This window comes from Callorhinus ursinus, unplaced genomic scaffold (genome assembly GCF_003265705.2).
Source record: "Callorhinus ursinus isolate GAN/ISIS: 27379988/994484 unplaced genomic scaffold, GSC_fseal_2.0 scaffold4, whole genome shotgun sequence".
In the NCBI taxonomy this organism is placed as follows: Eukaryota; Metazoa; Chordata; class Mammalia; order Carnivora; family Otariidae; genus Callorhinus; species Callorhinus ursinus.
In genome coordinates, this window is record NW_027397066.1 from 32,033,056 (window position 1) to 32,048,722 (window position 15,667).

Below are 15,667 nucleotides of genomic sequence, written 5' to 3' on the forward strand. Positions count from 1 at the left end.
AAAAAAGACATACAAAGAGAAAAGGTTGGACTGAGCCATATAAAAGGCCAATGCAGATGAATACTCAGAACCCCTTTCTGCACAGACCCTCACTGCAAGGATCAGATCACGTGCACACATTCATTAAACACACAGTAACCCTAGGTAAAAACTTGTTCATTCAAATGACAGTGAGGCACATGGGAAGGATAGTCCCCATCCAGCAATCGTCTAGCACCATCTCCTTTGCTCCCATAAAGATACAGTGGCCAGCAGACCTAGGAATCAGTGACATAATGGAAGGTGACCTCATCATGTCCAAGACATAACTGTCTACTGTCTTCCCAAGCCACCCTATGTACCCTCTTCCTTGTACACAAAACACAGCACTTTCTCAAAGTTAGCAGGATATATAACTTGCTTATACCCTTGGATTATTGCCCTTGTGAGGTTCATCATCTGGGTACCCCTTTCACAGGGACCCACCCCCATGGGCAGATGTACATTATATAGCCATCCAACATTTACTTAGAAAAGAGGCAGAATGCAGAAAAGGTAAAAGTTGACTGGGATGGCAGCACTCAGCCTTCCCAAAATCATCCCATGCCACTCAGCTGCAAACTTGCATTCCTCGCTCAGCAAATTAAAAGTATGCAGTTCGTTAACTGGAATAGAAGATTTAGAGTGCCAGCAAGAGCCACAGTGGGCCCAATGACCAAGGTGTCATTGGGCACTGATGATCAAGCTATGAAAAAAGAGCCATGCACTCACCAACTTTATATAGCAACAGCAGAATGTGCACAGCTGGGGTCAGGCCAGCCAGAACACCCACCCAAGCACCAGTGCAAAAGCAGAAGAGTATGTGTCCCCACAGCCCAGCTGCCCACCTACCCCCCATCCCGGCAGTCATCTTGGAGAGGAGCAAGGGAGAACAGACAGGAATCTGAAAAAAAAAAATCTGAAGAGACAATTTAAATTACTGTTCCAGAGTAAATTTACCAGATTGGACTAAATTTACTTTCACCCCCTGCTAGACAGGGCTTTTAAGGGAGATCGACTTAGTCTCTGCCCAGCCGAGTAAAATATAAGGAAATTTTAAATCTTCTACATGTGGCAAATGAATATAATTTTTCTAGAATACAAGACTATATATGTGTGTGTCACTGTGATCTTTCTGAATTATGGACCCAAGGAAGTTGTTAACTACTATTTCACTTTGACCAGCACGTACGGATTTTTTTTCTTGACCCAAAAAATTCTCTGAAAATCATAATTCTGGAAATGCTTCTTTTTCCTTTATGTTTTAGAAAACATAAAAAGCAATTAGATGGATGTGTGGAAATAAATATGATCTTAATATTTATAATCCAACCCACTTTACCTTCCAGACTTCATCGCCGTCACCTTCTCTATGCCATCCTTCCAAAGTCTACCTTCCAACTCACTCCTGAGCCCAAGGGAATTGACCTCTCTGTTCAGATCTTCTCAGATCCTCTCCCATACCCAACACACATACACACAACCTTGAAATAACCCTTAATTGCAGAGACCGTGGGGCCCTGAAGACTGACTCACAAGTGAAATTCCTTTGAAGCCTTCTATTTTACTGTAAAAATGCATACATATTATTTGGTTGTATTTGCTTGAAATTATAATATTTTTTAAATAATTACCTTTAAAAAAAGTAAAGCTTTAAAAAAAAAAAAAAAGCATTCTAAGGCAATAGGAAAGGTTTCCATATGTCTGGAAGATCCCAAAGCCCAGCAACTGACTCTACCATTGCACGTGTTAACACCAGATGCACATGCTCAATTGTTTTACATTCATCTGTTTTTGGATCCCTGATGCTAGCATGTTGCTTGGCATACAGTAGGCACGGATTAAGTGGTTATATCATAAAATACTCTTCCAAAATAGACTTTCTAGGTAAAGTGGGGCACACCACTTAGTAGAAAGGATCAACCGTGGTAATTCCGAAGAGGGTGTCGAGGAAGCTAATAAGCTTTAGAAGTAAGATAGATGTGATTTTGATCTTTTGGATGCCTACCTTTCCCTCAGACCTATCCAGTGACCCAAAGTGCCTCATCGGCACCCTGCCTATCTCCATGACTTTCTATCAAAAATCCCATTTTATTCAGTCCTGGTTCTTGACTCTAGGAGAAGATATAAGTCAATTCAAAATATGATTTTAATAGCCCGTCACAATGTACATGGATATTTATATTTAAAAATAAATTTCAGCCTTTAATACCCAGGTGTGGTAGTGTTGCTTCAAGCACAGCTAATAGGCATGTCCAAAGTTACTCTGAGGTCTTTCTAGTGTCCCTCAAATCACAACCCACAGATGCCTCCTCTGCTTCTGAGTCCAGCTAGACCTCAGGAAAAGCAGATTTTGAAAGAAAAAATGAACAGATAAAAGGACTAGCGTTCTTCCCAGTCATATTATTGCAACAACAAAATTTTTCAAATATTTAACTTTTAATGAAGTTAATGTGTTAGCCTTTATTTAACTTTGTTTCCAATTCTCTTTTTCCTCTAACTTCCTTAAATACTTACTTTTGACATCCATTTCTAGGTGCAAGGAAAGATGTGTACAATTATTCAGGTATTCCATAGTCCTACAAGTGTGGTTCATAGACTTTTCCTTGGGTGAATCTTCCTCCATGATTGCTGGCCTTCTCATGTGGGTTTTTAGATTACAAGTAATGTTATATTCTTCCAAGGGATCAACTATAGGAGCTACAGTGAAGTTAAAATGTTGACAAGGTGAACGAAAATCATTTGCCTTCACTTCCGTTGATCCTTTCATGATAAGAACTAGAAAGAGATTAAGAAAATGTTACTTGCAAAATAGTAATGCGTAGTAAGAAACCACACACCACTCAAAACTAAATACCATCCTTCCTCTACAAAAAAAAAGTCAAAATAAGTTCACTGCACTAAAAATAACGATCAAAGTGCCTACATTTTTTTAAGATTGTGAAAACCAGATAAGAGTGGGGTTGAAATAGAATTGGAGCATCTCAAAGAAAATATAGACATTTCCCTGATGATCTGTGGGACAGGTTATAATGCTCCAAGCCAGAAATGCCCCCATTACGCCCATTCCGAAGTCCTGGCCAGCCAGAGAAGAAGGAGATGGAGGAGGAGGAAGAGGAGGGGCGGAGGGCAGAAAGAACACAAGGAAAGGGAAAAAAAGAATGAAATGTTTGCCATTGTTTTAAGCCATTGAGTTTCAAGGTAGTATGTTACACAGACATAGTAACAGACATAACTTATCAATGCACTATCCTACATTTCCAGGAGGCAGAGAAATAGCATCTGGAGTTACCAAGCCTTAAAACACTTCCTAGTTCTCTAGCACCATAAAGGTATTTCCCCAACTTGCTTTCTGGTGAATTTGACCCAGAACCCTGCAACAGCTACAGCACTACTTAAGTAAGAACCCAGAAAAAGATAGATCTTTTATATTTCATCCAAAGTCAATGCCAAGAAATCTCATTCCCATTCTGAAAGAATGGGGAAAGATGCCAATATGGTGTGATACAGGAAGCAATCTCACCGAACGGGTTATAAATAATAAATCTGATGCTTGGGCCTGAGGCCACTAGTGTATTTTCTGACTACAAATGAGTTATTTAATTTCTCAATGATGCAAGTTGATTTGATTTAATTAAATAATATATATTGATCTCAAAATAGATGCAAGATTCAGTTACACATTACACATAATACATAGTTATTCTTTCATTTGTTTATTCATTAAAGAAATATATATTGAGTGCCTGATGTCAGGCATTATGCTAAGATCTAGAAATATGGTGAACAAAGACAAAGTCCCCAACATTGAGCGGACATTTAGACAAGCAAAAAGGCAATTCAAATACAGTGGATACATGTTAGGCAGGAGAAGGTACAAATGTGTCAAAAATTCAGTGATTTCTTGGAAAATCCAACTTTGATTTTACTTTTTTACTTTTTAAAAATTCAATACCTTTGAAGAGAGCTTGCTAACTACTCCTTTAACCATCGAATGTACATAAATTATGGTGGCATTTTGATGTATTTCAAAAGCAGATATTTTTTTTTGATAAAGTAAACCAAGAATAAGTAATATCCCAAAGCCCTACAAGTCACTCATCAAAAGCCACACTTGCTGAGGGTTTTGATACCTTTGGATTTTAAATTGGAATATATTATTACTTTTTTAACAGACTAAGGTAATTTATTCTTGATAAACTTTATTATCACTTTACATTTACCTTTTGATGTTTGTTCCTGAGAAATAAAATCCAGACTTTTTTTGGACTCACAAGCTAAACATGAGGAGCACATTTTCAATTCACTTGTGATGCCTTGGCAAATCCTGGTGAAGTTTTGAAAGTTGGAGTGATTTAGAAAGATGCCCATAATAGTCTGAGATTCTCTTACTGGTTTCAGAAAAGTCACAAAAGAAAAATTTAAAGAGCGGAGTGAATAGTTGAAATTAGGTTGCAAACACACTTCCAGACATGATAGCTCCAATATATTTCCTATAAAGGAAAAAAAATTATTTACTATTATATTCTGAGGTTTTGTCATTCCAATAAATACACAATAAGCTCTCAGTTTTTCTTAGGTGGATACAGTATATTTCAGCTTGTCAGTGACAAGATTGTTTTTATATGAATTAACAACATCTTCATTTAAATATTTCTTTTAAAGATTTGTAAACATTCCCTATTAATTTTCAGAGAAGAGAACTAGAGGTGTTCTTGGAAACCCTAACATTTTCACCATTCTCTCCTGAGAAAGTCCTAGAGGCCAAAGTTCAACACCAATTTAGCTGGTCTGAAATCTAGATGTTTGCATGACCACCATCCCTTGGAAGGCTCCAGAGAAGACTCTGCTCCTTGCCCCTCTTCCAACTTTTGCTGGCTGTTGGTATTCCTTGGCTTGTGGCCACATCACTCTAATCTCTGACTTTCTGGTTACATTCCCTTCTCCTCTGTGTCTCTATCTTCTACTCTTCTGTGTCATCTCTCTCTGCCTCTCTCTTATAACCATCTTATATAAGACACTTGTGATTGGATTTAGGTTCCACCTGGGTAATGCAGAAGTATTTCCCCATCTCAAGATCCTGAAGTTGACCACACCTGTAGAGACCTTTATTCCTTGTAAGGTAACAGGTACAAGTTCCAGGCTTTAGCACAGGATATCTTTGGTAGCCATCATTCAACCTACGTGAACCTCCAAAGATGAAATTTAACTGGACGACATCATAATTTTTATTTTTGTCTGAAGACAAACATCAGGTATGGAAATGATGATACAAAAGGAAGAACACTGCATTCAAAGTAAAAGATAAGGACTCTACTGCTATATCTGTCATCAGGCAAGATACTTGGACAATTTACTTTATCTCTGTAAGTCTTGTTTTCTCATCAGCAAAATAGATATAGTAACTCTAGATCCTGCTTACTTTATCTCTGTAAGTCTTGTTTTCTCATCAGCAAAATAGATATAGTAACTCTAGATCCTGCTAACCAGTTATCATAGCATCAGGTGGTATAGTACATATGAGAACACTTTTGAAGTGTGCACAAATGTATATTATTTAAAAATCAAACCTGTAGGGATGCCTGGGTGACTCAGTCGGTTAAGCGACCGACTCGTGGTTTCTGCTCAGGTCAGGGGATCGAGCCCTGCATTGGGCTCCACACTCAGTGCAGAGTCTGCTTGAAGATTCCCTCCTTCTGCCCCTCCCCCCACTCATGCTCACGCTCTCTGTCTCTCAAATAAATAAATAAATCTTTTTAAAACTATTTGAACCTACATTCCAAAGCGAAAATTAATAATTCAAATCCCATACCCTTCATTTAGGGTAGGATTATCTGTGGTTCAATTCATACAAGTAATTAAAGCTCACTGTATAAAAATTGAGAATCCCTATTTAGCAGTAATATCATTTAAGGAATAGGTAACCTTTCTCTCAGGTATCCCTAGTCTGACAATCATTTGCTAGTATGAGAAAATAACTTACATGCTCAATTGTACCTTTACGTGGCTTTCTTTACCATTTCTTGTGTAATCATATAGGGCAAAATAAGTTTTGTAATTCTTCTAAATAATGTGAAGCACAATGAAAGAATCACTTTAGTTCTTACGATCACTCTTAGTCATAGAACTTAGTTCAATCTTAAGAGAAAACCAGGCAATTGATTGATATTAGAGATTTTTTTACTTGTGGAATTTGTACTTTAATAGTAATTCCATAAGTGCCTCATTGCTGATGATTATATTTTTATTTAATAAAATTAGAGGCTTATTACCAGCCCTCTACATCTGAAGTTGTTTCTGTAATAATTCACATGTGATTTCCAGCGATAAACACATTTCATACTTGAGTTGCTATAAAGGTTTTTTTGGGAGAGAAGATGGTATTTTACTCAAACCCACAATTTTATGTCTTAATATATTTATAGACAAAGTTGTGATCAAATTATAACTAATTTTTAAAACAACTGTCTTTGGTAATAATGTCAGGAAGGACATAGAAATTTACCATCTGATGGAACTCTATAACCTATGGTTTTTTTACACTACCAAAACACACAAAAACATTTCTTGCCATGTTTCCATTTTACTCACTGGCATTTTTGATCTTATAAAATTTTCCATTTCTTGAACTTGTAATCCTATGATACAACCAAGATAGGGAAATAGAGAGAGAGAAGTTTTTACTGTCTGTATTACTGTCCTCTTATCCAATAAGTGACCATCCAGGCTTTCTAGAACTAATGATATATCCTTTATATTTGTATCCCTTATATAAAATGAGGTCATTTTATGATGGCTTTTAAACCTTAGTTTTAAATAATTCAATTGGAAAGGAAATAAATAGAAGATATATCCTTCCCTGGTATAATTTTAAGAAATAATGAATTCTATTCAACCATTTTTGTTATCAGGTGAGCTATATTCTCATCTCTATAAACAAGGATATATGAATTTAATTACTGCTATTAATATTGTTGGGAGTCAGATATCTAAATTCTTACTCCCATAGATAGAAATGCATTCCAGAATTCTTCCCATACTATAACTGCAATCTCCCAGCATAAGTGTACAGAATACTAAATAGAATTAGGAAAATATATTACAATATAGGACAAATGCTCAAGTCAATCTTTTTTTTTTAAAGAAAACCAGAGAGTAAGACTAAAGAAACATCAACTATCGTTATTTTCTTTTTTAACTTCTATTATAAAACTTTATCATATATAAACATATGTAAAATGTTGGTGTCAGTTAAAGAATAATAAACACCATGTATCTATTGTGCAAATTAATGATATCAATATTACCAATATCAATACTACCAATACCAGTATTACCAATATTACCAATATCTGCAAGCACCCTATCCCTTTCCATCCCTACATACCCTTTCCCAGAGGTTAACCACTATCATGAATTTTGTGTTTATCACTCCTTTGCTTTATCTTAAAGTCTTTCCAAAATGTATATATTTCTAAATAACATCGTTTCATTTAGCATGCTTTAGACACGTATATATATACAGGTAATATACTTTATGTATTCATCTATGACTAGCCTTTTTTAATGTTTTAGTCATGTTGCTGCGTATAGCTATGGTTAATTTAATTGTCTGTGGTATTCTTTTGAACGAATAAACCACAATTTATTCATTCTTCTGACAGTAAACATTTGGGTTGTTTCTATTTTTGCTGTTATGAATAATGCTGCTATGAACCATAGCCCTCATACATTGCTGGTGGGAATGTAAAATAGTGCAACCACTTTGGAAAACAGATTTATATTTCTTATGTGTTAAATATACCCTTAGTATATAACCCAATAATTCTACTCCTAGGAATTTACACAAGAAAAATCGAAATAGGGGCACCTGGGTGGCTCGGTCGTTAGGCTTCTGCTTTCGGCTCGGATCATGATCCCAGGGTCCTGGGATCGAGCCCCGCATTGGGCTCCCTGCTCGGCGGGAGGCCTGCTTCTCCCTCTCCCACTCCCCCTGCTTGTGTTCCCTCTCTCGCTGTGTCTCTCTCTGTCAGATAAATAAATAAAATCTTAAAAAAAATAGAAAAATCGAAATACCTGTACATGTTTTTTCATGGCAGCTTTTTTATTTGTAATAGCCAAGAACTGGAAACAATCCAAAAGCCCAAAACTAGTGAATATTAAAGCAATTCCTGACATATCTATATAACAGAATACTACTCAGCTACAAAAAGCAAGAAAATACTGATCCAAACAACATGTACAAAATGAATCTCAAGTGCATTATGTCAAGGGAAAGAAGCCAGATACAAATGATTACATAGTTCATTATTCCATTTATATGAAATCCTAGAAAATAGAAAAGTATATTGATAGTGGGAGAAGGGTCCTTATACAGAGGAGAAAGAGGGACCTTTGGGGGTGCTGGAAAATTTTATATCTTGGTTGTGGTTATCTAGTCACATTTGTGTAAACATTTGTCAAACCTTGAACTATATACTTAAAATGAGAGTATTTTATTATATGTAAATTTTATCTCAATAAATTGTATTTTTGAATAATGCTACTATGAATATTCATAAACGTATCTGCTGGTACAAAAATACAGAAATTTCTCTAGTATACACACTGAGTAAAATTGCTGGGTATTCAGTATGTGCATCTTTGATTTTTTTTAAAAGATTTTATTTATTTATTTGACAGAGAGAGACACAGCGAGAGAGGGAACACAAGCAGGGGGAGCGGGAGAGGGAGAAGCAGGCCTCCCGCCGAGCAGGGAGCCCGATGCGGGGCTGGATCCCAGGACCCTGGGATCATGACTTGAGCCAAAGACAGATGCCTAACCATCTGAGCCACCCAGGCATCCCCATCTTTGATTTTTCAAGAAAATGTCAAATCATTATATGAAGTGATTGTACTAATTAATACTCTTACATGTGATGTATAAAAGTTCCCAATGACATACATCTTGGCCAAGGCTTTTCAAGTTTTGCCAATTCAATGGGTGTTAAATAGAATCTTAGTATGGTTTAAAAATGTATTTTCTTTTTTTTTTTCTACTTTTCCATTTTTCCTATTAGGTTGTCTTTTTCTTTCTTTTTTTTTTTTTTTAAATATTTTAGTTATTCGATAGCGAGAGAGGGAGAGGCAGCACAGAGGGAGAGGGAGAAGCAGACTCCCTGCTGAGCAGAGATCAGATGCGGAGCTCGATCCCAGGGCCCTGAGATCATGACCTGCCACTGAACCAACTGAGCCACCCAGGTGCCCCTGTTTGTCTTTTTCTTATTACTGTTTAGGAGTTCTTTAATTTTTCTGTTTAAAATTTTAAGAAGTTCTTTATTTTCTTAATTTTTTAAAAAACATTTTATTTATTTATTAAAGAGAGAGAGCACGCCTGTGTGTACAGGAGCAGGGAGGGGCAGAGGGAAGCAGAAAAGCAGAGAATCTCAACCAGACTCCAGGACTGAACACAGAAGCTGACACAGGGCTTGATCTCACAACACTGAGATTATGACCTGAGCCAAAACCGGGAGTTAGGCACTTAACCAACTGAGTCACCCAGGTGTCCCAAGAAATTCTTTAATTATTTTATCAAGATATCTTCTCATAGATTATACCTTATCAATTCATTTTCTTTATGACCTCTTAGTTAAAAGAAGCTCTTAATTTGAACGCAGCAAAGCTATCAATCATTTCTTTACAATTTGTGCTTTGTGCCTTATTTAAGAAATCTGTCTCCCTTAAAGTTAAAAAGATTTTCTAAAAGTTTTAAAGTTTTGCCTTTTACATTTATGTTCTTTTTTTTTTTTTAGAGAGAGAGAGAGAGAGAGAGAATGTGAGTGGTGAGGGGCAGAGGGAGAGAGAGAATCTTAAGCAGGCTCCACACCCAGCCCAGAGCCCAGTACAGGGCTCCATCTCATGATCCTGAGATCATGACCTGAGCCAAAATCAAGAGTCAGATGCTTAACTGACTGGGCCACCCAGACGCCCCCATGTATGTTCTTCATCTATCCGGAATTGGGTACAGTATGGGGTAGGAAGCCACATTAATTTTTCCACACATGATAATCAATTGCCCTAGCATTTATTGGGTAGTTTATGTTTTCCTCACTACTTAGAAAGATGCCTCTGCCATATATCAAGTATCCATAGATATATGAGTGTGTTTCTGGGATCTCAATTTTGTTCTATCAGTCCATTTTTCTACCTTGGCAAAGATATTATACTGACTTAATTGCTTTTGCTTTGTAAAAGCCTTTATATCTGATAAGAAAAGTCCCCTCACTTGTTCATCTCCTTTAGGAGTGTCTTAGCTATTCCTGGCCCTTTACTCTTTCCAGTAAATTTTAGAATCAGCTTGTTAAGTTCCGTGAAAAACCTAGTTATGACTCTGACTTGAATCTTGAAATCCCCTGGAGAAGAAAGATAAGATACTGAGTTCCTCCTCTCACTTTTTTCTTGCTTTCTTTCTCTATTTATATGGGTCGTCTTTGATATCTTTCAATGAAATTTCCAAATTCTCTCCATGATGGTCTCATATATCTTTTGTTAGATTTCCTCCTAGGTACCTTACCTTTCATTGCTAGTGCCAACAGGATCTTTTAAGGAATGTGTTTTCAATTTGTTAGTGATATATGGAAATACAATTAACTTTTGAATATCAATTTTATTCTTTGTCACTTTATAAACTTCCTTATTAACTTTTATTTCTTATAAATCTTTCAGGCTTTCTATGCAGATAGGCATAGCAACCGTAAATAATAAAAACTTTATTGCTTGATTTCCAATCCTTATACATTAATTTCATGTACTTTTTTTTAAGATTTTATTTATTTGAGAGAGAGAAAGAGCATACATGTGTGCGAGCAGAGGGAGGAACAGAGGGGGAGGGAGTGGGAGGGGAAAGACTCTTGAACAGACTTCCCACTGAGTGCAGAGCCTGAAGTGGGGTTTGACCTCACAACCCTGAGATCATGACCTAAGCCAGAACCAAGAGTCAGACACCTAACTGACTGAGCCACCCAGGTGTCCCATTTCTTTTACTTTTCTTATTGCACTGCCAGCACCCCCAGGACCACAATGAATAGACATGTTGAGAGAGGTCATCCTTGCTTGCTCTCAATCTTAAGAATACTTAGAATGTCTCATCACTGAGGATAATATTTCATATAATCATTCTTGGAGGACCTGTATCACTTTAAGGAAGTTCTCTTCTATTCCTACTTTGCTAAGGGCTTGGATTCACGACCCTGAGATCAAGAACTGAGCTGAAATCAAGAGTTGGACACTTAACTAACTGAGCCGCCCAGGTACCGCCCAAATTTTTTTATCTGAGATTGGCCTGTAAGGTTAGGGTACCAAGATAAACTAGCCTTAAAAAATAAATTGGAAAATATTCCCATTTTTTTAAGGATTTTTATTTATTTATTTGAAAAGAGAGAGACAGAGACAGCAACAGAGAACATGAGCGGGGAAGAAAGAGAGAAGCAGTCTCCCAGGACCCTGGGATCATGACCTGAGCCAAAGGCAGATGCTTAACCGAATGAGCCACCCAGGTGCCCCAATGTTCCTGTTTCTATCTTCTGAAAAGGTTTATTATAAAATTGCATTTATCTATTTAATTTGTTTCTTGAAAGTTTGGCAGAACACGCGTGTAAAATTATTGAAACCTAGTATTTCTTTCAGGGAGTATTAAACCATTGGCTCAACTTCTTTAATTGTTATACAACTCTTCAGTTTTCCATTTCTTCCTAAGTAGGTTTGGGTAAGTTATATTTTTCTATAAATATGTCCTTAATGTTTTAAATTTATTGACTTAAAGTTATTCATAATAATCTCTTAATACATTTGAAATTTCTACTTTGTCCTTTTCCAGTTCTAACATTACTACTAGTGCCTGCCCATTTTTCATTTTTTGATTATTCACTTTTAATAGACAGAATAATAGCCATATCCCAATTCCCAGAACCTGTGAATATGTTACATTACCTGCCAAAGAGAAACTAACGCAGAAGATGGAATGAAAGTAAGCTGCTGCACTTATCTTAAAATAGGGAAACTATCGGGGCGCCTGGGTGGCTCAGTCGGTTAAGCGGCTGACTCTTGATTTCGGCTCAGGTCATGATCTCAGGGTCCTGGGGTCCAGCCCTGTGTCGGGTTCCACACTCATCGGGGAGTCTGCTTACGGATTGTCTCTCCTTTTCCCCCTGCTCCTCCCTCCTCTCTCTAAAATAAATAAACAAATCTTTAAAAAAAAATTTTAAATAGGGAAATTATCCTAGATTATCCAAGGGCCTTATATAATCACAAGTGTGGAAGAGGGAGGCAAAAGAATCTGTGTCAGGTAACACAACGTGACAAAGACTCAACAGGCCATTGCTGGCTTTGAAGATGGAAGGAAGACAAACTGGGGCATGCAGGCAGCTTCCAGAAGCTGGAAAAGACAACGGAATGGATTCTCACCTACTGCTTCTGAAGGGAATGCTATTTTTGTACAGCATTTTAGCTCTATCTTGTTTTATCATTGACACACAATTGAGTAGTTACTTTTGTTTCATGCAGTTAATCTTTTCAAGATTTATTTAGATATATCCACATGCTTATAATTATTAAGGGTCTTTTCCTGGCCATTTCTTGCATCTCTGGCCTCCCTTCTAAGATCATAGTTTTTCTCCTTAAGTTAATTCTCTATAAATTCCTTCACTGAAAATCTGCCGATTGTAAACTCTCTGTTTTCACTCATGAGAAAATGTACAACTCAACAATTCCAGCTTGACATTAATTTTACCTCAGTACTTTGCAGACATTATTCCACTGGCCTCTGAATTTCATTGTTTCTTTCAAGAAATGAGCTGCCAGGCTAATTCTGGTTCCTTTGAAGACAATCAGTCTTTATCTCTGGCTATTTTTAAGAGCTCTTTAGTTTTCATGTTCTATGGAATTTTGTATTTATTCTCTTTGGGACTTGTTAGGTTTCCTGAATCTGAGGATTCAAACATTGTCTTTTCCCCATTCTATCTCTTCTCTCCTTTGGTAGCCTCAGTTAGAGATCTCTCCCTCTGTTCTCTATGTCTCTTAACCTCTGTTTCATATTTTCTCTTTCTCTGGCTCTCTGTGCTGTATTCTCATTAATTTATTCAGATCTATATTCCCATTCCTTAATTCACTATTCAATTGTGTCTGATCCGTTTATTCCATTCCTTGTATTTCTATGTCATGTTATTATATTTTCATAATTAGAATTTTGAGTTTATTCTTTTTCAAATCTACCTGATTACACATTTTTTTTAAAGATTTTATTTATTTGACAGAGAGAGAGGGAGAGAGCACAAGCAGGGGTTGGGGGACAGCAGAGAGAGGGAAAGGGAGAAGTGGGCTCCCAGCTGAGCAGGGAGCCCAATGCAGGGCTCAACCCCAGGACCCTGGGATCATGACCTAAGCCAAAGGCAGACACTTAACCAACTGAGCCATCCAGGTGCCCCTATGTGATTATATTTTTTAAACTAAATTTTAATTTAATTTAATTTAATAATTTAATTTAATTTTAAATTCCAGTATAGTTAACATACAGTGTTATATTAGTTTCAGGTGTATAATATAGTGATCCATAAATCTGCCTGGTTATTTTTAATAGTCTTGTTTCTTACTCATACTTTTTGATACCATTTTTATTGAAACAAACTAAATACTTACTTTATATTATATATCTCATAACCCCAATCTGGATTCTTTAAAGATCTGATTCTGCTTTTTTGTCTCTGTTGACTCTTGTCTATTAAGTCTTTGTGTTTTATGATTTTTGATAGCAACTCATGTTCCTTAGAATTTTGTTTAGGAAATTATTCGAGATCTGATTTGAAGATGTTTTCCCCCAGAGAGAATTGGTGTTTAACTCTGCTTGGTGTCTAATAGCACATTGTCTCAAAACCACCTTAAATTAAATTTCTCAGTGTGGTTAAAAAAAAAAAAAGGAACCCTTATATACTGTTGGTATATGAATTAGTCTATCCCCCATGAAGGATCCTCAAAAATTAAAAATAGACCATATCATTCAACAATCCCACTTCTGGGTAGATATCCAAGGGAAATGAAAACAGGAGCTCCCAGAGATATCTGTATTCCCATGTTTATCACAGTATTATTCATAATAGCCAAGATATGGAAACAACCCAAGTGCCCATCAATGGGTGAATGAATAAAGAAGATGTGTTACATATACAATGGAATATTATTTACTTATGAGAAAGGAGAATATGCTGCTATTTGTAACAACATGAATGCACTTGAGCACATTATACTAAGTGAGATAAGATAGAGACAATTACCATATGATATCATTTATATGTGAAATCTAAAAAAGTCAAATGGAAGAAAGGGAAGATGACGGCAGAGTAGGAGGACTCTAGGCTCGTCTCATCCCATGAACACAACTAGATAACTATCAAATCATCCTATTATCCCAGAAATCAACCTGAAGACTGACAGAACAAACTCCACAACTAAAGGGAGAGAAGAGGCAGAGACACGACTTAGGGGAGAAATGGATCGCGGGTGCTGTGGAGGGGAAGAAGCCATGGTCATAGAGAAGGGCGAGAGAGAGAGAGGGGAGCACACAGGGGAATGTACGAGGAGAATGATTCCCCAAAGTGCTGGGCTTGGAAAATGAGAGGGGCTAAATTCCGTGAGTTCTTGCAACCAGGAGGGTTTAAAGCCTGGAGTTTGAAAGGTCAGTAGGCTTGGCTGAGATAGAACCTGGAGGACACTGCCCTGCTCCTGGAGAGAAGGCAGGCAAACAACCTGGGGGCGGGGGGAACAGATAGCATGGAAATAGCAGTCTGAAGAGCGCCTGAGGCACACAGTGGGGAGATTATTTGCTCTTCTCAGAGCATGTCCCTGAGAGGCAGTGCTCATGAAGACTCCTCTCAGGGAACAAAGGAGCTGGCTGGTGCAATTTCCCTTCCCCGCCCCTCAGGATAGACACAGAGCCACCAGCAGGAGGCAACGCAGCACTGACACTAGCTGCCTATCTTGCTGACATCAAGCCCCACACACCTGCTCTCCGGCTAGACTGTCCTTCTCAGTCAAGCCTGCCTCAGTCCCAGCTCAGTGAGCCCCTCACTGGGAAGACCAGCACAAACTCTTACTCACACCACATCTCCTAACCTGAGAGTTCTTCAGGGTCTCAGTTCTGGTGGAAGCGATATCAGGTCTCATTTCACAAGCAGATCAGAGCACACCTTGTTAAAATTTGCTACATTCAGGCCAAGGACCAAACACTGCACACAGCAGGCAAGGAGAGCCTCTGCAGATGACTAGCCTGCAGAATAGAGCAACCGAAACACAATAGCAGGCCACATGCAGTGCACATCAGAGACATTCCCTGAAGGATCAAGCCCTGGACACCACATGACCTCTTCTTCATATAGCCATTACTTCCAGGAGCAGGAAACATACTGGCTTTTAAAACACACAGAAGGCAGAAACTTAGGCAAAATGCCACGACAGAGGAATTTATCCCAAATGAAAACAAGATAAGGCCACAGCCAGAGAACTAAGTGAAACAGATATAAAAGTAACATGCCTGATGGAGAATTTAAAGCAACAATCCTAAGTATATTCACTGGGCTTGAGAAAAAAAATAGAAGACATCAGTGAGACCCTTACCACAGAG

At 37.6% G+C, this 15,667-nt stretch overlaps 1 protein-coding gene across 9 annotated transcripts in view; it reads right to left on the reverse strand.

Annotated features, from left to right (window-relative positions):
* TMEM156 (transmembrane protein 156) overlaps window positions 1-15,667 on the reverse strand; it is a 65,848-nt gene that overhangs the window by 25,265 nt on the left and 24,916 nt on the right. For 6 of the 9 annotated variants that reach the window (XM_073891537.1, XM_025886946.2, XM_073891536.1 and 3 more), the window contains 2 exons: window positions 4,242-4,511; window positions 2,536-2,796 (listed from right to left, as the gene is read on the reverse strand). In XM_073891537.1, the coding sequence (XP_073747638.1) occupies window positions 2,536-2,796; window positions 4,242-4,511 (531 nt within the window). Of the gene's footprint in view, window positions 1-2,535; window positions 2,797-4,241; window positions 4,512-5,202; window positions 5,305-7,888; window positions 8,028-15,667 lie in introns of those variants that run through there. The other 3 variants (XM_073891540.1, XM_073891539.1, XM_073891541.1) reach the window with 3 other exon arrangements.